At 47.8% G+C, this 23615-nt stretch overlaps 1 protein-coding gene across 1 annotated transcript in view; it reads left to right on the top strand.

Moving 5' to 3' along the window:
• The window catches only part of FAM135B (family with sequence similarity 135 member B), a 179576-nt gene that overhangs the window by 155059 nt on the left and 902 nt on the right, over positions 1-23615 (top strand). The window contains exons 11-17 of the mRNA XM_021688480.1: positions 3676-3830; positions 8856-10851; positions 12830-12996; positions 17190-17281; positions 19016-19113; positions 20367-20518; positions 22508-22618. Of these exons, the coding sequence (XP_021544155.1) occupies positions 3676-3830; positions 8856-10851; positions 12830-12996; positions 17190-17281; positions 19016-19113; positions 20367-20518; positions 22508-22618 (2771 nt within the window). The remainder of the gene's footprint in view (positions 1-3675; positions 3831-8855; positions 10852-12829; positions 12997-17189; positions 17282-19015; positions 19114-20366; positions 20519-22507; positions 22619-23615) is intronic.

The following is a 23615-nucleotide window of genomic DNA, read 5'->3' as shown; positions in this document are numbered from 1 at the left end:
AGTTCAAGACCCATCAAGTTCAAGACCCATCTAGTTCAAGACCCATCTAGTTCAAGACCCATCTAGTTCAAGCTCATACTAGATTGTGTTTCTCGAACAGTGGGGCACATTGAGTATACTGTGAATCCACATCGTGGGTTTGGGACAGCACTTTTACATGAAATAGGATAGGATAGGACAAGATGGAGTAGGGAGTACCAGTAAGACGTGTTTCTGAAACTTTTGCTTCGGTGTGTGTTTCTGGGAGCATGTGGTTGTACTGGGTCGCCGTGTAAAATGGAGACTGTTTCTTGCCATGGACTGCAGTATTTTTGTCCACATGCAGTATTTAAAAATGCAATGTTGCAGTGTCTGAACATGGTTTAGAACTGGCCAGTAGCACGTGTGTGTTTTATTGTCCTTTGCCTCTGCTTTACCCCTGGCTAGCCTGTGCTTTTCACACAGTAAGGAGGGGCTCAGTTGAGACCTTCTTGAATGAATGAATGCAGAAGTGTTGGTGTGCAGGAAGACCCATCTGGGGATTTAACCTCTGGAACAATGACAATTGACTGATCACTCTGCCTTTTAGGTTTCTCTGTAGAAATAAGTGTAATGCTAATTTTTAAAAGTCGTTCATTTTACAAGATGCTATGTCTATAGTGTTGAACACAAAAGGCACTTTCCCCACCTTCCTGGCGCTTTGCCTGTTGAGATGCCTCGGGTAAGAAGCCCAGCTAAGTGCTCTGCCTGCGTTGGCTCATTGAATGCCCACACTAACACTATGAGCTCGGAACTATTTGTATCCGCACTTCACCGAAGAAGAAACTGGGAAAACCTGGGCTCAGAGAGGTTAAGTAACTTATTTTAGACGACACAGCAAGCATGTGATGCACACACAGATCTGCTAGGGTCCAGATCCCACACTCCTAGCGTCCTTGTAGTATATAGCTGTGGCTCCATGATACGGTGGTGAACCATTATCCTAAGGAGCTGCATCTGGATTTCTCAGCCTCCAAAATAGAAGTATCTTTGTGTTGTTGGCTATAATCTGGGTCAGGGAGATAAGTAGGGGATGAACTGGGCCCTGGATGCTGCAGATAGCAGGTCTCTAGAATTTGTCTTTCTGCCTTGAAACTTTATGCCCATTGAATAGCATCTTCCCATTTCCCCACCCAGCCCCTGGCAACCACTCCCCTTTATTTTTTTGACTCTGAATTTGACTATTTTCAATTCCTCCTGCAAGTGGAACCACAGAGTATTTGTCCTTGTGAGGTTGACTTCTTTCGCTTAGCATAATGTCGTCAAGGTTTGTCCACGTTGTCACATAGGACAAGGTTTCCTTCTTTATTTAAGACTGAGTAATATCCCATTGCCCTGCGTTTTCTTGATCCTTTTTCTGTTCACAGACTCTTAGCTTGTTTCCGTGGCCGGGCTATTGTGAATGGTGCTGCTATGCACGTGGGGGTGCATGGATCTCTTATAGACCCTGATTTCCATGCTTTGGGATAAATACCCAGAAGTAGGATTGCCAGATCATATGGTGCTTCTATTTTTAATTTCCCGAAGAACTTCCATACTGTTTTCTACAGCAACTGTGATGTTTCATGTCCTCATCAACAGTGTCCGAGGGCTGCAACATGGCCACATCCTCACCAACGCTTGCTTTTTTCTTGGGTTTAAGAATAGCCATCCTAGGTGTGAGGTGACAGAATTGTGTATGTGCTCTAGAATTTTTAGTCATTTGTTTAAACACATGCTCAGCACTGTTTTAGGTGCTTGGTCACATCCACAAAGTCACAAAGTCAAGAAGCCACCTTCTGGCAGGAGGTAACCTGGACCCGACTCTCCAGCACCTCTCCTGCTGTGTGGTAGTTACTTGATTAATCACCCGATGTATTCATGACTGTGAGCTCTCTAGGTCCAGAATCAAGTTTCCATCCTGGAGGTATATACCTTTGCCTGGGGACCCAGTCGTCCGCACGTGGGTGTCCAGTCAGTGTACTTTTTTAATAAACTAAAAACTGGACCAAAATTTCCAGGTTCAGGTGATAGCTAAGAAGTACAGGATTGATTGCAACAAAATTCCCTTTAAATATTCAGAGAAAGCTTCACAGTATTCAGAAGTTGCTACAGCCTTCATGGCTTTGAAGAAGAGACTAAATACATTGCTTATCCTTTTTTTTTTTTTTAAGAGACAGGGAGGGTGGGGAGCAAGGGGGAGGTGCCAAGGGAGAGAGAATCCCAAGCAGACTCCCTACTGAGCACAGAGCCCGACCTGGGGCTCACCCTCACGACCCTGAGATCACGATCTGAGCCAAAGCCAAGTCAGACACTTAACCGACTGAGCCACCCAGACGCCCCACATTGTTTATCCTTTTTGATCATAGGTTAAAATCCAGTTGAATAGTAAGAAAAAAATAAAATACTCATATTTCATATGTATATTCAAAATACATGTATAAAGCATCCTATATGCATATGCGTTCAGTATATTTGTTCCCAAGAGCGCAGAATGAGAGAATTTTCCCTGGGCTTGTGTGGAGTTCTGCCACTACTATGAGTGGTTCTGTGGGAGCAGGTGACCTGTCTACATGGCTGAAGAGTGACGTGGGGGCTTCCAGAGGTCAGGTTGCTCCAAAAACAGTGATAGACAGACAGATAGAAGCTAACTATGTGTGTGTAATTCTTCTCCCAGACTTACCAGCCTCTTCTCCCTGGGTTTAAGAGTGATTGAGGTAAGGGGCGCCTGGGTGGCTCAGTCAGTTAAGTGTCTGCCTTCGGCTCAGGTCATGATCTCAGGGTCCTGGGATCGAGCCCTGCATCAGGCTCTCTGCTCAGGAGCGAGTCTGCTACTCCCTCTCTAGAGCTCTGTGATCTCTCTCACTGTCTCTCTCTCTGTCAAATAAATAAATAAAATCTTAAAAAAAAAGTGATTGAGATGGAACGGTGAATGATGGAATGTTAATATTTTTCCTTTGTGGGAAGAAATAGACTCTCTCCCTTCTACAGGGACTTGAGAAAGGGAATAAATATTTCCTATCATCCCATCTTTTGAATGAGGAGTACTGATGATCTCAAACTCCAAAATCCAATTCCTGCTGGTGGAAGGGTGTTTGGTCCATGGAGAAAGAATTTGGGGCATTTTTTATCTTACATGGAGGAACCAAAACTCGTGGCTCCTGAGCTAGGGGCACTTACCCGCTAATCCAGGATGCTGGTGGCCACAGAGTAAGCAATAAAACAAGAAAGGAAAAAAAAAAAAAAAAAAAAACCAATCTTAGATGGTTCTTAATACAATGCCACAACCTAGAATTCAGACCCTAAGTGTTATAGGTTAGAAAAGCAAGAGTAAAGGATAAGGAGCTTGAAGTTTTTCCTCCAAAGTACTAATTTAAGATTCCTAGCCATTTAGAAGCTCAGATCCTGCTCCACTGGAATGGTATTTATTGCATCCCACTAAAATGGAATGTGATATGTGCCCCGGTCGCACGATCCATGACCTCTAACCTCAGTGCCCAGACCAGTGGGGCTGGGTAGGTGGCTGGGAGAAAGGAAGAGAGGATGGACACAGAGATGATGTATTGTCAGAGCCTGCTGAATGTTTCCTGAATGTTTTCTTGGGATGAGGGGATGAGGCAATGATTCTTACCACATTTAAAACTTGTTCCGATGCTCAACCAGTATGTGTGTCCCCAGGATACAGACCCACAGCCAGTTGTCTCTGGACATCCGAAACTCGGAGTACCTCACCACCATGCCCCCGCTGCCCGCGGAGTGCCTGGACATTGATGGCGACTGGAACAACTTGCCAGTTATCTTTGAGGACAGATACGTGGACTGCCCTGCAACAGGTTGGTCTTTGTTCTGGAAAGACTCAAGACTAAGGCTTATCGGTGGGTCCCGGTCAGTCGCCCTACTTACGTTCCAACAGCAGTGGAACCAAATCAAGGAAGTGATTTGGCAGTTCATGGAGGAGATGCAAAATCTCCGGCTAAGCTAGTTACTTAAAATGACCTGGTGTCAGTGCAATTGACAAATCAATGCAACAGAAGGGCAGCTATGGTGGAGATCCCCTTCCTGACTCCCTCTGGGGTAAAATTCTACCAAGTGCCTTGGTGTTTTCACTTATGAAATGGGAACCAGATTCTCCCCTCACCATGAGCAGAGAATGGACATCCTTTCGTATATCAAATATAAAGTCATTTCTCATTGAACTTTGGTAGCATTCAGTTCAGACTCCTGTGGAGTGCTTGCTTCATGCCACGAACCAGGCAAGGTATTCAAGAAAATAGGCTGTAATCCCATCTGTGCGTATCTGTGCGTTTGTATCAACATCGTGGTCTGTCTTGCTGGGCTGCACAGTGTGTTAGGGAACTGATAGGTCAGCGGGAGAGAGCCTGGTGCCCACGGGGCATTCTGTGGATGTTAGTCCTCTGTCCCCTCCCACAGCCCTGCTCATGGAAACCCAAAAGCTATCATAGCTGAAGTAGACCCGTGATCCCTTAAAGAGCCAGAAAGTTGCCGGCTGGAAGTCTTACGTGTTTTATCTTTTGAATCCTATTAAAAACAAAACAAAACAAAACACTTCATAAGCTCTATTTCACAGAGAGAAACTGAGGCACGATGAATATAAGTACATATTAAAGATCTGCCCTGCCATCTCTTTGTGAGGCATTTCAAACCATGATGCTGGGATGCCCATCATTTAAATCATGCGTCACTTAAATTTCAGAGTTTCTGCAGGCAGAGATTTGTAGGATCTTTAAAAAAGAAAAAAAATAAAAAGAAAAAAAGTCAAGGAGACATCCAAGGACAGTATAACTTTGTGATGGAGGGATGTTACTGGATTCTCAGTTGTGCCCTGACATCTAGCGTCAACACTGTGTATGACAGCAAGAAGGGGATGCACGCTAGAGAAGGCTGCCTACCCAGCTGGTCAAAAAAACTTAGTACTTTGCACCAAGGCCGAGTGTGCGTGGTGTGTTTGTATGTGTGTGTGCTCATCTTCATTATAGTTATATACGATAGCTACAGAACACCTGAACAGGTAGGGAAGAAATTTACAATAAGCACTGGTGATCAGCTCCTTGGATTTACTACTTGGCTTCCTTGCAGAAAGTCTTCAGTCTGTTTTCCTTTACATATGAATAGACACCCTGATGGATGCAAATTTCAGTCCTGCAACTCATGCATACAATTGCATTGCATGTCTTTATTTTTTATAAATCTTCCTATCCTCTGAGCGCATCCATTCTGCCGCACATGATGGGAAGTCAACCTCGGGCTTTCGCAGGCTTCCCTGCTGGCCCTTCTCTGCTGCCCTCAAGTCGGTGCTCTAGATTTAGATGTGGCTGGAGGCCATCTTTCTGGGGCCATCTGCCCCTGCAGGAGCCTCGAAGCCATGTATTGTCCGTCTTTGCCTGTCTTTCAGAGGCAGCATCTCTTTGAAGCTTCTGGAAGGTGCTTGGGACAGGGAACTTGACTGAGCCTGTGACCCCAGCACTAAGGATCCCGTCTTCCCAGAAGGACCCCAAGGCAATTGCTCTCAGAGGATTGGCTGTCTCCCCAAGACTTCTCTCTACAGACCTCTCACCTGTTCGTTCCCTTTTCCCAAGACTACTTCCCACTCAGAACTTCTCTTGACCTTCTTTGTTCCTTCACAGTGTGCTCTGATGATTCTTTAATCCCAGAGCAAAAGCATTAGCAAATAAAGAACTATTTCCCTTTTCCCCCAGGAACTGGTGACCTTAATGTAATTTCCAAGGAGGTCATCAGATTTGCATTCCATTGTTTCAGTGTGGTGAAGAAAGGGAAATAAAAGAGTCCCATTTCCATATTAAAATAGTAATATTTATTCATGGTCTGCTGCAGTACCATGGGCTAGATACCTACTGTGTGCCAGACCCTTGCAAATTCTGTCTGTATTGTCTGTGATCCCTCCTCCCCGGGACCCCTCACTATTCTGCCCCAAGGCAATTGAACCTTTTACCTAAGGGCCTTAACAGTTGACCAGACTGCCTCAAATGGAATCTTTGCTCCAACCATTAGTGACTGTGAAATTGGGCAAAAGGAATTGTAATTTATATTCTGTAGGCCTACTGTGAGCAGTGGATAGGTCCATCCACAGAACACTTAAGGCACAAAGGAAGTTATGAATGCATGTCAGCTGATACTGGTCGTTAGTTTAGGACTAAATCCATTCTCTTTGAATTAGATCCTCCGCTACTCTCATTTTTCCACAGTTGTGGTAGTGAAGCTAGTGTTGTTGTTTTGACAATCAGAGGCATCTTTCATCTCTGTTCCAAGAATTTGCTGATCTCCTGATGCCTGTAATATAAAGACCAGACTCCTCATTCATACAGGGCATTCAGGTAGGTCCATCCATATCGTGGCCTCCCTCTACCTGTCTAACCCCATACCCCCTCACGCCCCCGTTCACCCTAGCTCCATCCACATGAGATCTAACTGGTAACTGGTCAGAATGTGCACCCCAGGCTTCTGGGTCTTGGCCCTTGCTGTTCTCTCTGCCTCATATGACTCATTAACTCCATCTCTGAAGAACCCAATTCATATTCTCCAGGATACAGCCCACATGCTTTAGGTAGGAGAGCCTACTGTACTGTACCTTGTATGCTTCCCAATATTTTGAAAATCCCTTAGAGACAGAGACTAATTCATCATTAAAACTGATCCCCACTTCCCCTCTCCCTAACCTGTGGCCTAGTGTAGGGCTTTGTGCATAAGGCTCTGCCAATGCATTATTCATGGATTAAATAACATGGATGTTGCGGTTTTTTCAAACCAATATAAGCAGTTCGTGAGACTAATAGTCTTTGTTCTGCTGCATTTCTGTTCTATTCTCATTCATTTTATGAACACAGTTCACCATGTGGCAGCCGTGGTGTTAGCCGTGGGCACACCGATACTCATACAACACAACCCTTCTCTCCAGTGGGGACAGGAAATGCACAAGTGAGTTGTATGGTGGTGACGGTGTTAGAGTATGTTTGTGTAGAGGGGATGCTGGGAATTTGTTCAGAGAACATCTAACCTGCTGTTGGCTGTGGGAAACCTCCCCCAGAGGCAGGGATATTTGCTCAGTCTCTCAAGATCCCAAGAACATATCCACATAAGGAAGAGACCCATTCTTCCCCGATCTTTGTTCTCATCTTTGACCCAGCCATAAGTTTCACCCCAAGGTGTGAGCTGGTGATATGGTTTGTAAGTATCTTAGTGATTCACTTCATAACTTCCAATAGTGGTTATATTCCTTTAACTTCTATGAAAACCATTTGAAGAATTTAAAAGTTTTAAATAAAATAAAAGCCCAGTCCCTCTTTTTTTTGTTTGGTGTATGTGGAAATTGAATAAACTATCAGATGGCTTTATCAAGAGAGCTGTAGTACTGACAGACATGGGAGACACTTGTTTTCTTCCATTTAGGCTTTATTAGAAGGGAGAGAAAGAGAAAGAGATGGGGGGAGGAGCAGGAAAAGGAGGAGGAGGGGCAGGAGAAAGAGAGAAGACAAAAGAAAAGAGAACAGAGAGACAGGATGAGAGAGGTAATAGTTTACCGTAAAGGAAAATACGAGAAAAAAGGTCATGCTTTGACCCCGCCATCCTACCAGGAAGATCAGAGGAATCCGGGAACCTCTGTGGTCTGAATGCCATGCAGGATAATTGCCCTGGTGACAGAGCTCAAGCTTGGAGGGTTTCTCTCGCGAAGGCAGGAATCCGTCCTCCCCACGTGTTAACAGTTCATATCATGACTCTCCTGTGAGCTAGGTCTATGAGGCCTGCTGGTTGCTATGAATCTGCCCTTCCTAGAGTTGAGGAAAGTGAGCTCGAAAGGGAAAAAAAAAACTTATTTAAGTTCTGTCATTGTCCAAGGCCTCATGGCTGGTGGCTGCTGGTGTCAGGACCGGAAAACAGGCCTTCCTGGCTCCAAAGCTCTTTCTCCACTGTAAATACTGCACATGATATAGAGAAATGCTTTAATATTTATAAGTAGTAATTAAATTAAAACTGTTTTGGTAAGTAAAAGACCAATCATGAATTACAATATTTGACAGCTTTGCATTCACGCACGGTGATTCTGACACAAATTACCTGGTATTAGGTCAAACAGGTTGAGGGCACAGCCTCTGATAAGGCTTCCCTCATGTCAGACATGAGCTTGGGGGTTCCTAGGCCACCTGTCCTCCTGACCAACTGGATACCAATTCAGGGGGTTCCACCCCCCCTCCCTGGTTCCATGATTTGCTGGAACAATTCACAGAACTCAGGAAAATGCTATGCCTATGATTACCACTTTAATATAAAGGATATAAATAAAGACCAGCCAAAAGAAGACACCTGTAAAGCAAGGTCTGGAAGGGTCTCAAACATGAAGGTCCCATGACCCCAGGCCTGGTCATCCTGGCAAATCAATGTGTATTGCCCACCGGGGAAGCTTACTCAAGCCCCAGAGTCCACAGATTTTATAGGGGTTTCATTATCTAGGCATGGCTGGTAGAATCATTGGCCGCATGATTGAACCACTCTCCCCAGAGGTCATACTGGTACTACCTGGCTCAAAGCCCCAACCAAATAGTTGGTCTTTCTGGCATGGCCAGCCCCCATCCTGAGTCATCTCCTTAGCATAAACTATTAAAGGACTCATATGAGTCACCTGGTTAGTATAAGCTTTTAAGGCCCACCACCAATAACAAAGACCGTTCCATCACTTGGGAAATTGCACAAATTCAGAGGTTGTCCCCTAGGATCCAGGAGCAGAGTTCAGCCAGATTATTTATTATACAGTTGGGCTTTTGCATAGTTTGTGGACATAGGTTCTTAAACTACAATACATTTTTCTTTCTTTCTTCTTTTTGTAGGGTACAATTTGAGTGCTTACCCTAATTTTGATGTTCCAACGACAAGTCCTGCAATAATGAATCTAAAAGACAGAGAAGAGGACCCTATTGTAAATAGAAAATCACCTTTTAGGGAAGACCTTGTCTTGCCCACCATGAAACCACCCCAAGTGGACTCTGATGAGGAAGTTATTAGGTGTCCAGAGCCAGATGACAACATAACCACCCCAAAATGTGTGGACATGTGCTCTGAATCTCAGGTGTATCTGACAATTGGTGAGTCCCAGAACAAAGCAGGTTTGCCTGAAGAGGAATGTTGGACTGGCCAGTGGTCTGATGTTGGAACACATCCACGGGCAGATGAGGACCTGCCCAGAAGGAGCCCAGGTCCGGAGGATGGCCAGGCCCCGGCACTCACCTACATTGATGTGAAATCTAGCAATAAGAGGCCTTGCAGTACTGAGCCCACAGTGGTCATTAGAGCTCAGCAGGAGAGTGGGCACTCTGCAGATAACTATGAATCACACAGAGCTGTGCCAGGCCAAGAGGTAGTGGGCGGAGGTTGTCAAAATGCCATCCTTTCAGAGAAAATAATGCTCCATGAATCAAGTACTCTAGGAAAGGTTGCAGACCAGGAGGGCAAGATGGCGCTGCTAAGTCTGAAGCTCATCCCCTCTGAGCCCTGCGATCCACTAAACTCGACTTTGAGGGATCCTTTGAATGTTAGGGCTTCCCCAAAGGACCCTCACTCAGAGGAGCAGGAGGAAGTGTCGGTGCTCTCTGGGGTCATCAAGAGATCTTCTTCCATCATCTCTGATTCAGGCATTGAGAGCGAGCCAAGCTCTGTTGCCTGGTCCGAGGCACGAAGCAGGGCCCTGGAGTTACCCAGTGACCGGGAAGTCTTGCACCATCTGGTTCGAAGACATGCCCTGCACAGGAACTCCTTAGAGGGTGGACACACAGAGAGCAATACGAGTTTGCCAAGTGGGATCCAGGCGTCTCTCACCTCCATTAGCTCTTTGCCTTTTGAGGAGGAAGAACGGGAGCTGGCACTCACCAAGTTGACCAAGTCTGTGTCTGCACCCCAAATCAGTAGCCCAGAGGGATCTGCTGAAGACGCAGACACCATGCAGCAAGGTGGAGGTCTTGCTGAAAGTCCAGCCGTACCCATGGAGAGCGTAGACTCCCTGGGATCCAGAATCCAGGATGCTGGGGCAGACCATTCCCTTGTTCAGGTGGTTCCAGGTGCCGACAGCCAGCAGGGCCCTGGTTACATAGACATCCCCAAAGGCACAGAGAGTCAGTTTGATCCTCAAGGGCCTTGTTACCTTGATGGCAGGACTGAGAACCCTCTGGGTGTTGAAACCAAAGGTCTTAATGTAAAAATACCACGTATCCTAGCACTTGAAATCCCTAGGCACGGATCTTGTCCTAGAGTACTAACGGAGACCCCAGAGGGCATGCCTGAAGACTTGAATGTGGGGAAAGGCGCTCTTTCCGACAGCAGCATCTCAGATGATGAGACGATCGCCCACCATAAGGTGCCTGAATGGAGCTGTAGGGCAGCTGCTGATGCCAGTGGCCTGGGTTCCACGGGCGAGCAGAGCAGCTCACCGCGCATCATTGATGATGCAGCAGTTAGCGAAGGAGCTCACGCTCCTCTGGAGGCTGGACGTGAAGCAGGCCCCATGTGCTCTCCTGTGACTCACTCCATTCACTCCCAGGTTTTAGGAAACCAAGAGCCAAAGGCAGGCACTTCCGTCATGGCGTCCCACCTGAGCCCGGCGGAGACCTTCACTCTGGACAGCCTGAAGGCCGTGGAGGTCGTCAACCTGTCCGTGTCTTGCACTGCCACGTGTCTCCCTTTCTCCTCTGTGCCCAAGGAGACCCCTGCCCGGGCTGGGTTCTCTGCCAAGCAGACCCCGTTGCCCATCACTCATCAGCCCTTGGGTTCCTTTGCAGTGGTCTCTACGCATTCGAGCAAGTTGGAGGAAGAAGTCAGTGAAAGGATGTACAGGTAAGCCGACTGCTGGCTTACCCGCCCCCAGCACGGTTTTAGATTCCCCGCATATTGCTCAGGTTCATGCATACTCTTTCAGTATTGAGATAGGAGTTACTTCCTAATTTAGATAAAGTAATATATTTATGTCCTACAAGTCGGAGATGCAGAATAGTAGAGGTAAAATCTATCAGCAAGCCTATCTCTCAATTACATCCACTGCGTAAGTTCTTCTGCACTTTTTTTGTGTACATCTCTATTCTCTTCTTCTTATGCAAAAATAGGATAATTCTGTACAAACTGTAAGGTTTTTTGTTTTTTTTTGAAGATTTTATTTATTTATTTGAGAGAGAAAGCACATGAGAGGGGGGAGGGTCGGGAGGGTCAGAGGGAGAAGCAGACTCCCTGCCGAGCAGGGAGCCCGATGCGGGACTCGATCCAGGGACTCCAGGATCATGACCTGAGCCGAAGGCAGTCGCTTAACCAACTGAGCCACCCAGGCACCCTGTAAGGTTTTTTTCAACCTAACATATTGGGAAAGGTTCTATATGTACCATGATTTATGAACAAACTCCTTTAGAGAGGGATAGTTGGGATTTTTTTTTTTTTTTTTAGTTTTTATTATGATAACTCTGCTGTGAATGTCGCTATATCTCTGTCTTTGCACATTTTGGGAGGGCTGTTCTTTAAGGGCCTTTGAGGAAATCTGCCTCAGATTTGGCTCCTCAGCCCTTTTGTGTGGTTCTTACTCATGTCATTCCTTGTATAATGCCAGAATCCATCCCTTCATCCTTGCGTTAGGTTTGTATTCATATTGCTCCCTCATCTATAAACTATATATTTGATTAAGTATATTACAGAATCCTTTTATTACTCTTCTGCAAAATGCTGAAGAGTTACATATTAATGATTCCCATGAAAGAGATTGCACAGGCAGGTAAACATTGGATCCCTCGCTTTATGAAGAACATGAATTACCTAATATGCCTATGGCATCAATTTAATAAATAGACAGCAAGCACTGACCAATGCCTGCTTGTAAGGTTACCGTCCTTACAGCCTAAGAGGGAGACAGAAAGATGAGAAGAGTGAACAAGGGTAGCTGGGTAACCAGGAGGGTTCCTGTGTATGCGCAGCTGAACCAGAAGAGGCTGAACCAGAAGAAGGACCCGATCTGGCTGGGGGCAGCGAGTGTGCCTAGAGACGGGGGCCAAGGGATACCTTTTAGAGGTGACTGCAGAGCAAATACGAGAGACACAGTGGTGATGGTGATGATGGGGATGGTAATGGTGGTGATGATGATGACGGTGATGAGGCTGGTGATGAGGCTGGTAATAGATCATGTTTCTTACTGTTTAATCAGTTTTAAGTACTGTTCTAAGCATTTTGCATAGACGGTGTCACTTAACATGCAGAATAACTTTATGAATTAGGTAATGGTGTATTCCCCTTTTACAGTTGAGGATACACAATGCAGAGATTTTAAGTGGTTGGCCCACAGCTAGTAAGTGTCAAAGCTGAGATTCTGACCTTAGCAGTCAGACTCCTGAGTTCGTGCTCTTAATCACCACCTTGTCTGATAATCGGGCAAAGATTGTGATAACCCAGTGGGAAACCCATTTCAGACAGACCTGAACGCACCAAGGCACGGAAGTAAACAAACTTGATTCAGGCAGGGAATCCTGAGAAATGTGTTCTCTCTGGAGGCTGGGAGATGCTGCTGGGAAGCAGGTGGCCTCCAAGCCATGGTAGCCTATGCACATAGAAATCTGCAGAACCCAAATCACACAAAACTTTTCCTGGAATGCTCTCCTGCCTCCTGGCTCAGAAAAATCATCCCTCACCAGCATCTCCTGAGGCCTCATATTCTGCCTTTGCTGCTCGCAGATACTTCCTTGTAGATGTTCATCACTCCCACGTCCCAGCCAGCTCAACTCATCTCCTGCTCAACACGGCATACACAGTGTGGCTTCTGATTAATTAGTGTATTCTCCAGTTTTTATCAGGCCAAAGAAAAATTTAAAAAAGAACTGAAGATTGATGGATTTCTGTACAGTGACTTATCTGTACTAGCTTCTGATATACCGTATTTCCCACCAGAGGAAGAGGAAGAAAATTTGGAAGATGGGATTCACCTGGTAGTCTGTGTCCATGGCCTAGATGGTGAGTCCCCAGAAAAGTTTCCTCCTCAAAATTCTGTACTGTAGACAATTTATAACATTTATGAAGGAATTTAAGTCAGGTCCTTGTTCAACAGTGTTATTAGCAACCATGGGACGGCAGCATCCTGGGTCTAGGGAAATGGCCTGGCCTTGTTCCCAAGGAAGAGATCTATCTCTCTGACACAAAAATCTGTTGAGCAAATGAAATTCATAAATGAATGCAATGATGCAGTAAAGGAATAAATAGAATAAATAAATAATGGAATGAATGAAAAAATGGAATGAATAATGAAACTAATGAACAAAAATAAAAGAAGGAATGGAGCGAGTGGATGGATGGATGGGTGGATGGATTATTGGAATGAAAATGTCAAGGGATGCATGAGTCAAAAGCACAAGGGAAGAAACGGAGTGGAATGAATGTGGATTCATGTGGGATGGGCTCAAGCTAGTGGCCCAAGCTGTTTTGTTGCCTATTTTTATTCTTTTCTCACTTACGGGGCAGTTTTTGCATGTCAGATATTGTACCAAGTTCTGGGATTGCAGAGACCAACATGGTTCCTGACCTTAAAAAGTTCTTAAATTAGTGAGATCAGTAAATATGGACTGAGAGCTGAATGCTATGAAAGATACCAGTACTATAGAGGTCCAGGGGAAGAGAGAAGAGAGTGGGAAGGGCTCCTTCTCCCCGCCCTGCCTCCCAAATGACTGAGGCCCCAGTGTCAGCTTTCTTTGGGTTTCTCAATCAGTCCTAAGACTCTGTAAGATACAGAACTTACCAGCTCTGTGGGAAGATCTTGAGGTCCCAGCTCAGCCTGGACCAAATGCAAGCACTTGGTCCTGCTTGCCCTTGTGAATTCTAGCCTCTCCCCAACTGGCTGAAAAGGAAGTGATCCAATCAGCTGGAAGTACAGGGCATCTGAGTTCTCCTCAAGCTCAAGTTTACATCATAACTGATCTGAAAACTGGAATGTGGAACATGATTTCTGGAAGCATCTCGACATCCACTTCATATGGATTCCAGTGCATAACTAATGTCAGAGAAGGGAAAGGACTTCTCTAGGGCTTCACAGGTGATGAGTGGCAAAACCTGTGCTCAGTGTCTTCTGGTGATCATGTAGTAGGGAGTGGTGGTGTGTTATGCTTCCAGGGCACACTGGTCTATCACTCAGGGGCCAGGCACCCTTCTAGATGCTTAACATCCATTAAGGTCATTGATCCTCACAATAGCTCTGCAGAGTAGGTGGTGTTATTGTCCCATTGTAACTGGGGACACTGCGTAAGAGGCCAGCTAAGTAACTTGTGTAAGTTCACACAGCTAACGTGGTTGAGCCAAGGTGAAAACCCAGCTGTCAGAGCTCCAGAGCCCATGGTTTCATTCTGCCTTATGCCAAAAAATTCATCTCTTTGCCATCCAAACCGTCGTCCTCATTGCTGTTTGAGTCATCTTCTAAAAATCTTACCAGATCTGGTTGTGCTGGTCCATTAGTAAAAATCTTTCTTTGTAGCTCTCAGAAAATAAAATAAACTTCTGTCTTAGAAAACTCCTGTGTTCTGAGCCTCCCCACTATCATCTCCTACCCTTTCCCTCCTGGGATTCAACCTCACGCCTTTCTCAGAGATGCATGCCATCCCACACCACTGTGTCTAGTCACCCCGGGCTCGCTCTCTGGTGAGCTGTCCCTACTCAGCATCAATGTCCCTGCTTCCCAAGTCCCAGCTGTTTACATACCTTTCCCCAATTTTGTTCCACCAGGTACCTTGTCCTGGTATTTCAAAATTTGTATTGAAATTGGCGTACTTTTTGAATATATTTTAAAAAAAAAAGAAACTTCAAATCACCACCACAAGTGAAATACTAAAATCTGTTGGCACACATGAAGAGTAATACTAAATATAATTACAATGATATGAAAATAATCTTACTGAAGTTTGACTCCACTGTCAGAAGACTGGGCTTTTGAGACTCACTTTTCTCTCTTAAAAAATAAAAAGCTACTGAAGATGTACTTGTGGGTTTTGTTTTTTTTTTTAAGATTTATTTATTTATTTTAGAGAGAGAGAGAGAGAGAGAGAACAGGGGGAGGGGCAGAGGAAAAGAATCTCAAGCAGACTCCGTGCTGAGTATGGGGCCTGATGTGGAGCTCCATCTCACCACCCTGGGATCATGACCTGAGCTAAAATCACGCGTCGGATGCTCAACCGACTGAGCCACCCAGGCGTCCCTGAAAACATCCTTGTTTTTTAACTGGGACTTGCAATTGGAAGTCCCGCAAGAAAGACAAAGAATGACTTTCTCCTCAGCGTGATGCCCTTTTAACACAGGTGTTGTGGATGACTTAGCTTCATATCCTGCATGACCAGCGTGCCCTCTTACTTATCTGATATTAAATTAAAACGAGAAATACTCGCAGTGTGTCCTTTAAGATGAGAAATCTTGTCAGGCCACGGACTTTTATTTTTGTCCACCACGCATGTTGGAGAGGGAGGTTATGAAGACAGGGCAGCTTTGGCAGTGTTTGGGCTAGGTCCGAACCCAGAACCGGCAGTTACAGCGTTATCGGCTAGGCAAACAGCCACCGCAAACAGAGCTGATACCACACCTAGGTTTCTCTTGGCGACTTCTCTGGTTCAGTGTACCAATGTCCAGATGCTGCAGAGTTGTACAGGACCCATTTGTTCAAGTTTCAGTGGCAAGGATATATTTATATCAACAGAGAACTGAAGAAGTTGATAAGAGTTATGAATATTCACACAACTCTTCAGGATGTGCCAAAGGCCCAAGATTTGTGTCCTTGCAAATATTCTCAGTGTAACCCCTTATCAAATCCTATTTTCTGAGAAAGTTTCAAGTTTCACTCAGTAGCTGAAGGGGAGGGAGGGGCCACTATCATTCCTTATTTAGACTCCTCAGGCTAAGTATAAACACTTGCTGCTTTTCTTTTAGGGCCAGTAGGTCACTTTAAATAAGAACCACTACAGGACCAAAGAGCCTAATTTTATCATCAGAAATGAACAGAAAGAATAAAATTGAACTTACAACACAAAATAGAAACCTTTCCTAAAAGAACACGAGCATTTCGTGGCTGTGATCCCCCAGGTTTGGGCCTGTGCTCTGCGGATCACCATCACAGGGGGCGTGTGGGGTATCGGGTCATCCTTACCGGTTAGGGATACCCTCACGTCTTGTAGTTCTCCCCGCTTCCATGTGGCACCCCCACCATCCTTTGAGTCAGTTGGTAGTTTCATGAAGAAGGATAAAAGCTGTTTGTAAACTCTATCACTCACAGTTCCACAAACTACTTTGAAATTCTGGTTGTATGGGAAGGTAGGTCCCCTGTCTGTCCGCTGACTAGCTTCTAACTTCCGACTCTACAGGGATCCCTTTGAGGAATAGACCAAAAATTCGGTACGATGCAATCCACCCCCAGAGCCTGCATGGAATCTACATTTAAAAATCCTTGACTCTGAAGCTCATTGGGTTATAGCAGATCCATCCTCCGGATGATCTTACTGCAGGTGCTACAAGGATGCTCTGCCATTAGCAGTGGCCTCAGATTCCTTAGCTGTCACAGCTCTGTCCTGCGGTCACGGTGGGTCAGGTGGCATCCATGGAGTTGGCACAGTCATGACTCCTGCTCCCAAGGGCGATCCTTACTCTATCGCACATAACCGTGCCCTGCCTGGCCCATCCGGGGTCTTGCCGGCTGCCTGTGGATGGCACAGCTGGTCTTTGTACGAAGCGGGAACTTGAAGAGGGGCCGTGTAGATTGTGGGGCATGTAGACATAGGGGACATATAGATGTTGGGACATGTAGACATGTGGGACGTGTAGACATCAGCCACCCCGTGTGCCCCATGCAGCGTGTCCTCACTGAACAGGATTGGCTGTAGAAGAGGAGGGGGCAGTGTGTTTTCGGCTGTGCCGTGCGTGGAATGTTCACGAGCCACATGTTTGTAGATCAGGGAGAAAGCCCACTGAGGTAGGACTGCTTGAAAGGCCCTGACCTTGTGTCGGGGGGGCAGGAGGAGCCTAGGACCGCCAGGATGGGCTCGTTTCCACTGCTTTTATTATCTGCTTAATGAGAAAATGGAAAATTGGGGGATGGAAGGAGAGGGGGACCTAAATCCCTTGTGTGTCCATTTTGATATGAGTAACTATGGGTCTGGGGCGGGGTTATCTGTCGTTTTTAGGGAACAGTGCGGACCTCCGCCTGGTAAAGACTTTCATAGAACTGGGACTTCCTGGAGGAAAGCTGGACTTCCTAATGTCTGAAAAGAATCAGGTATGACAACAAAAACATCAGGACTGAGAGAATCTCTGAGCCGTGTCTAGAAGAACCTTCTAAAGTCACCCTGAGAATCTGTGGACACTCCCACAGAAGGGGACCCTGCCAAAGAACACTGGATGGTCCAGAAAGATAAAACTCATTATTTCCTTTTGGGAAGGTGAAGAAAGAGTAAAAAGTGGGGACATGTGGGTCAGGTGGCCAGGGCACTTGGGGGGGGGGTGACAGCTTGGATCATAAATGGTTTGGGGGTCCATGGGTCTCTACTAGGCAAAGGGGGCTGTCACAGGCCTAACGCAGCCCTTGTGATGCGCCCCCGTGGCAGAGGGATTTGACTGGGGTACCTAGGGACTACTGGACCGGGTCTAGACAGAAGTAATGAGCTGGTGAGTGTGGGGTGGCCACTCAGGAAGGATTGTGTCCCATGACACGTTGTCATTACAGCTTAAAAGTTGTAAATCTCATAAGCATGTGCATTTCCAGTACATCCCTTAAAAGCACCCTGGCTGGTGAGTTCCTGGTACCATTTTTTAAACCTACTGTGTCTTCTAGCACATTTCTCATCAAGGTCAACTCAGGCCTTCTAATTATTACCATTGATTCAATAATTCATGTTAAATTCACAGTATATAGCCGAGGAGACGGAGTCTGAGATGCTGGAGCGTAATGAACACAGCAGCATCTGTCTTCACTGTGTTGTAAGCCTGACGCTGGTGTGAGGAGTAGGCTGCCTTATCCCCCTGCAGGACTCGAGAGGAGACAGGCTCGCACTGGAAAGCGCAGCCCCAGGCACAGGTTCTGTGAGCAGGAGAGCGCGCCTGCTGGCCTGCAAGCATGGGTCTCTCTTACTCCGTGGACACTGAGAAGTGACCGGAGTGCTCCATCTCTGTGGTGTCTCTAGGACTGTTGAGTGGCAGGTGACAGTGAGCCACAGACCCCCTCTTCACGCCTTCTTCCCCACCCTGGTGAATGCTCATGAGTCCCCTGGTCCACATTTGTAGCTTGGCACTCAGCACAGCTCCAGGTAGCCCACGACCCTGAAGGACAACTCCACTTCTGAGAAAGCGTCTTTTATGTTGGCCCCAAATCTCTCTCCCTGTGGTTCCCGTCGGTTTCCAAAAGTTCATCCTTGAAGGGATATCTACCAGTCTAGTATGTCTTCCTCATGTCTGCCCTTCCAGATTTTCAAGGTCACATCTGATGTTCCTCCTCTTCCTTTTCTGCACGCATCCTCTGACCATCCCTGCTGAGTCACGGATGGCTTTGGAACCTGCTCTGGACGTTGCCTGGTCGCGCAGTCCCGAGGCTGTGCTGGGAATACAGCAGGGTTTCGGGGCCGGGCGGGCTTGGGTGTGAGTCCTGGGGGCACGGGCTCACCCTTAGAGCCCGGTGCCTCCCGGTACCGTGGGGCCGGCAGGCCGCAGGCAGGTGCGCCCCTGGCGCGTGATGACGTGTCCGTCGGTGCATGGACCTGCTGCTCTTGCCCACCAGCTTCTCGCATCGGTTTCCAGCCAGCCTGCTGACAGGATTCTCCAGCGTCCTGAGTCTCTTCCTGAGAGCCCCAGTCTGTGGGCCCCTTTCCTTGGTGCTGAACCCCCACCTGTTACCCCAACGTCGGGCTTAGGCACACTCCCAGAATGCGCCACCATGGAAGAAGGCGGGCTTGTGCACAGAGCCTGGCCTTGCTGTGACCCCGCCCAACCTACACCCGTTCCCTCTCTCTTCTTCCAGATGGACACATTTGCGGATTTTGATACCATGACGGATCGGTTGTTGGATGAGATCATTCAGCACATCCAGTTGTACAACCTCTCCATATCCCGAATTAGGTAAAAGGAAACCACAGGTAGTTAATGCTGGGGGAAGAGGAGAGGCATTTCTGGGTGTTGGCTGTAGACAAGTTCAGCATGCTGCCTTCTGTCTACAACCTTCAGAAGCTAACTTGTGACTTACTGGAGTAGGTGACTTTCAGAAAAGGAGCATTTCATAGCTCAGTAGAAAGGGAACTGGACTTCAACACAGACCCCTAGGTTTGAATTGCTCTTCTAACACTCACACATCTGAGGACTGACTCTACCATGCAGCCTCTCTCAGGCTTTCTAAACCTCTGAGGCTCCATTTCCCCGCCTGCTAGGTGGGATAAGCACGAGCATCTGGTGGGGAACAGCAGAATGCATCACCTGCCCCATAAGCGGGCTTCAGTCCACACTCATTCGGTCCTTCCACTCCGAAATGAGCTTGGCCGGAATGTCTCCTGATTTAGGCGAGAGCCAATGGCTTGTGTTTTTTTGTGTGCTTGCAGTATGTGGACAGAGCGGTGAGGCCACATGCCTCAGTCCTTTGAGGCCCCAGAGATAAAATATCCGTTCTTTTTTTCACAAATGAGAAGGGAGAGGCCTATGGAGATGGAGTGAAAAGCTAGGTAAAGCCATTTCATAGACAAATGTTCATTTCCTTTCTTGGCCTGTTTTGTGCTCACCATGAGCAGAGCCATGGACCCTCATGTGATAGGGTTTCCATAAACAGGTATTCAGTTTGAAAATAATGCTGCATTGGGTCCTCAGATGTGTGAGTCACAGTGTGACTGGAGCAGAGCATGCAGGAGGGGCATCCAGTGGCACGGGCCGGCAGCGGGCGACTCCTTACATTGTGGTGGTGTAAGGTGCAGTGATGGTGGGCAATGAATAAAATCGCAGAGGGAGTCAGACGTCAGGTCGTGAGCGGCCTCATCAGCCAGGCCAAAGAAGTGGGGTTTCATCCTGGGAATGGCCAGGGCCCCCCGGCAGCTGGAGACAAGACACAGACCACAGGCGGGGCTGCTCTCAGAGCACAGAGCCCGGCCACATGCCCGCGCTTCTCTTCGGACCACACCGGGCGGCAGAGGCCTCGTGCCCTAGGTCTCTGTCTCAAGCTCACTGTGGCCAGAGGCTGGAAACCCAGGGAGGGTGGGCTGGCAGCCCCCATTTGCTTTGCCAGATCCCCCGAGTCGGGGTGGGGGATGGCGGGACCCCTCGGTGCTCCCCAGCACACCAGCTGGCCTCCCACGGCCACGCTCACGTGCGGTTCTCTTCTGTCCTAACAGCTTCATCGGCCATTCCCTTGGCAACATCATCATCCGGTCGGTCCTCACGCGGCCCCGGTTTCGGTATTACCTCAACAAACTCCACACATTCCTGTCGCTGTCTGGGCCTCACCTGGGGACGCTGTACAACAACAGCACCCTGGTTAGTACAGGTAAGACTCCTCTGAGCCCGTCCCTCCTCACAGTCCATTCCGGGCAGAGGGAAGATGAAAGCCCAGCAGAGGTTCTTCTTGATGGAATCTTGTGGTTTGGAGGCTCTTCAAGCATGGGACTCTGAGCAAAGAGAAAGAGGGCCTCTCCCATGTGAGTCCAGTGATCAGACTAGATGCCACCGAGACCTCGTCCGTGAACGGAAGGGTCATGCCCTGGGGTCCTGACTGGACAAGATCGAGCAGGCACAGGAGTGGGGAGGAGGGAGCAGGGGCATCTCGGTCTGCTCAGGCTGCTGTAAGGAATCGCCATGGACTGCGTGACTTACAGACAACAGAAGTGTATTCCTCGCAGCCTGGAGGAGGTCCTGCTTCACGGGCGGCACCTTCGCTCAGCCTGTAGCAATGGGCCTTGAACCATGTCCCTGCCATGGCGAGCCTGAGGCTGAGTTCTGACCCAGACACTTGGGGGACGACTCTGGCCAAGACATTTTCATCCCTACGCAACTTAGAATATTCTTATTTAAAAATAAGGGTATTTTTAAAATGGAGTTAGTGTGTGTATGTATGTCTGCTTGTGTATATGTATGGATGCGTTTATGATCTTTAGGTATATGTATGTGTGTAGATATGCATATCTATAAATGTGTATATTATTTCTGTGTGTGTGTATGTGTGTATCAGAATTGTCGAAGATTAAGCAGGAGAAGGAAGGAAGAAGTTGACTAACAGGTATGGGAGGTCAGCCAGGGCCGAATTCTGTACTTCTTGCCGGAATGGAATGACACGGCCCGCAGCATTGAGGCCCTCAAAATTTCCTCTGTCAGGTTAGGAACACCATGGAGAATAAAGAAGCAAGGCTCAATGAATCTTGGACAATGAGCAGAATTTCTAAGATAGTGAATGGTGGGACAAGTGTTTTGTGCGGAAGAAAACAGTATGTATAATAACATAGAAGCAGGCGACAGGTGGCTTTTTGTGACAGGAATACAGGCTGAGCTAGAGGAACAGAAGATGACCATGAAGCGCTCAGCCAAAGCCTGATGATGAAGGGCCTCCCGTGACGTGCTGGTCTCTGTAGGAGCCACCACCATGGCAGCCCAGGGAGGGCATCAGGTCTTGTGGAATAACAGCTAGTTTATTAAATCGTACTCCTGACAAAGACTTCAGTGGTCCCCGATTGCCCCCAGTCCATTAGGTGGCATCTGGGCCACCCCAGTAAGCTCCCACTCCCTGCCTGTCTCCCAGCCCCTGCACCCTGAACTTGCCCGACACCCCGGGCAGACTGGGCTGCTTGCCTTCCTCACAGAGGCGGGTCAGAGCTCTTTGTCTGTCTTTAGGTTATTTTAAGGACCTTATTTGAAACGTTGGTCATAACAAGTGGAAGACCATTCCTTTGCCATTCTCTCCGTCCCCACAAACCAGGGAAGCCATCATTGGACAGAAACACATGATTGAAACCACATCTAACCTTTTTCATACTTATAATCTTGCGACATGACAAAAAGAACTATATTGCATTCATTTCCTTGCATTTTTGTCACACTCACTTTTGTCGTGGTGACGCAATACTCCTCAGCTTTGGTGCTGGTGTAACCAGGGTCAGGGATGGACTCTGAAGTGGAAGGTGCTTTCAGTTTTTCTCCATGCTACGCGGATCTGTAAGGAGCATCCATATATACGGCTTTGTGTTTGGGATTGCTTCCTTAGGCTGGATTTATGAGGCGAGGTCGAATGGGTCAAAGGGTGCAGAAGTATCATGACTCCTAATGCCAGTCACAATATCATTTTGCAGGGTGATTTTATATCCCTGCCACAAGTACATCATAAAAATTTTCCTCTAACTTCCTAAGAATTTGCTGAAGTGCCTACTACTCTCTTATATTCAAATTAACTAAAAACCACAGTTTCATATTAATCTCTCCCCAATTATTTTTGCTCTCTTTAGGTTATATTTTTTATTTTTGTTCTGTTTCATTTTGGTCTTTCTAGGCTTGTGGCTCATGCAGAAATTAAAGAAATCCGGGTCCCTTCTGCAGCTGACCTTCAGGGATAACGCCGATCTGCGCAAATGTTTCCTCTACCAACTAAGCCAGAAAACAGGTGAGCGCCTTCCTCCGCAGCATGCTGCTGTGGTCACAAGTGTGAGCTGGAGGTGCAGCCCTGAGACCCAAAATCGCTCCACCACTGCGTCGATGCGCTCAGGGAAGGCTTTAGTCAGGAGGTGCAGTGTGCACAGACTCTTCAGCTCACAGGGAAGCTGCCAGGTACCCCCGAACTCAGCTGCTCCCGGGAAGGGCGTCCCAGGTGCGCCAAGATGTGCGTAGAGACCATCTCTACACGCAGAAGCTATAGCTTCTCCTTCCCGCCAAGCTTTCAATGCCCTGATCTGCGTGCCCACACACTGCTCCTTCCCAGGTACAGATCCACCCACAAAAGGGGCAGGTGTGCACTGTTCATTTAGGTTGATAGTGCAGGGGGAGACGGGGGTCCTTCCCAGGCAGGGCTGAAGTCACGCCTTCACCCACACTGTGATGGCAAGTGCACAGGGCTGTTGGGAGACCCTGCCTGTGTTGTGGGAACGAGCAGAGGGCAGCAGTGGTCTGTGTGTCCAGCCTCTGTCCCATGTCACCGTCTCCATCATCCTATGAACACCACCCCCGCTGACATCTCTGCACCTCTCTGAACGTGAGACCCCAGGCAAGTCCTTACCCTGTGTGTCTCTGTGCCAAGCTGAGCTTTCAGGAGTTCCCCCAGGGGGAAAGGAGGGAGGAGGATTGGGCAGAGGGGAAGCTGGAGGGCAATGTGGTCACCGCAGAGAGCTCAGGAGCTGGGGCGACCCCGCAGAGTAGGGTGAGGGGCTGGTCTTCATAGCCCTGCTCTGCGTCCGCCGGTCACTGAGGCAGGCTGGCCCCCAGCAGGTGGTCTTGGGAGGCCAGAGGTCCCACCGCGATGCAGGGGCACGGGGCTGAGGGCCGTGCGGGCAGAGGGCCTGGGGGGCACGCTGCAGTGTCTGTCTGCAGGCCCGTGCTGGGCTCTGGGGACGCAGGTCCGCGCCATGCTGTTTAGCCCCCCTGTCTACAGCTGCAGGCAGGGAGGC

Source organism: Neomonachus schauinslandi, chromosome 4, assembly GCF_002201575.2.
Source record: "Neomonachus schauinslandi chromosome 4, ASM220157v2, whole genome shotgun sequence".
NCBI classification, from domain to species: Eukaryota; Metazoa; Chordata; class Mammalia; order Carnivora; family Phocidae; genus Neomonachus; species Neomonachus schauinslandi.
The sequence above is the reverse complement of the archived record's forward strand: the minus strand, read 5'-3'. Positions and strand labels throughout refer to the sequence as shown.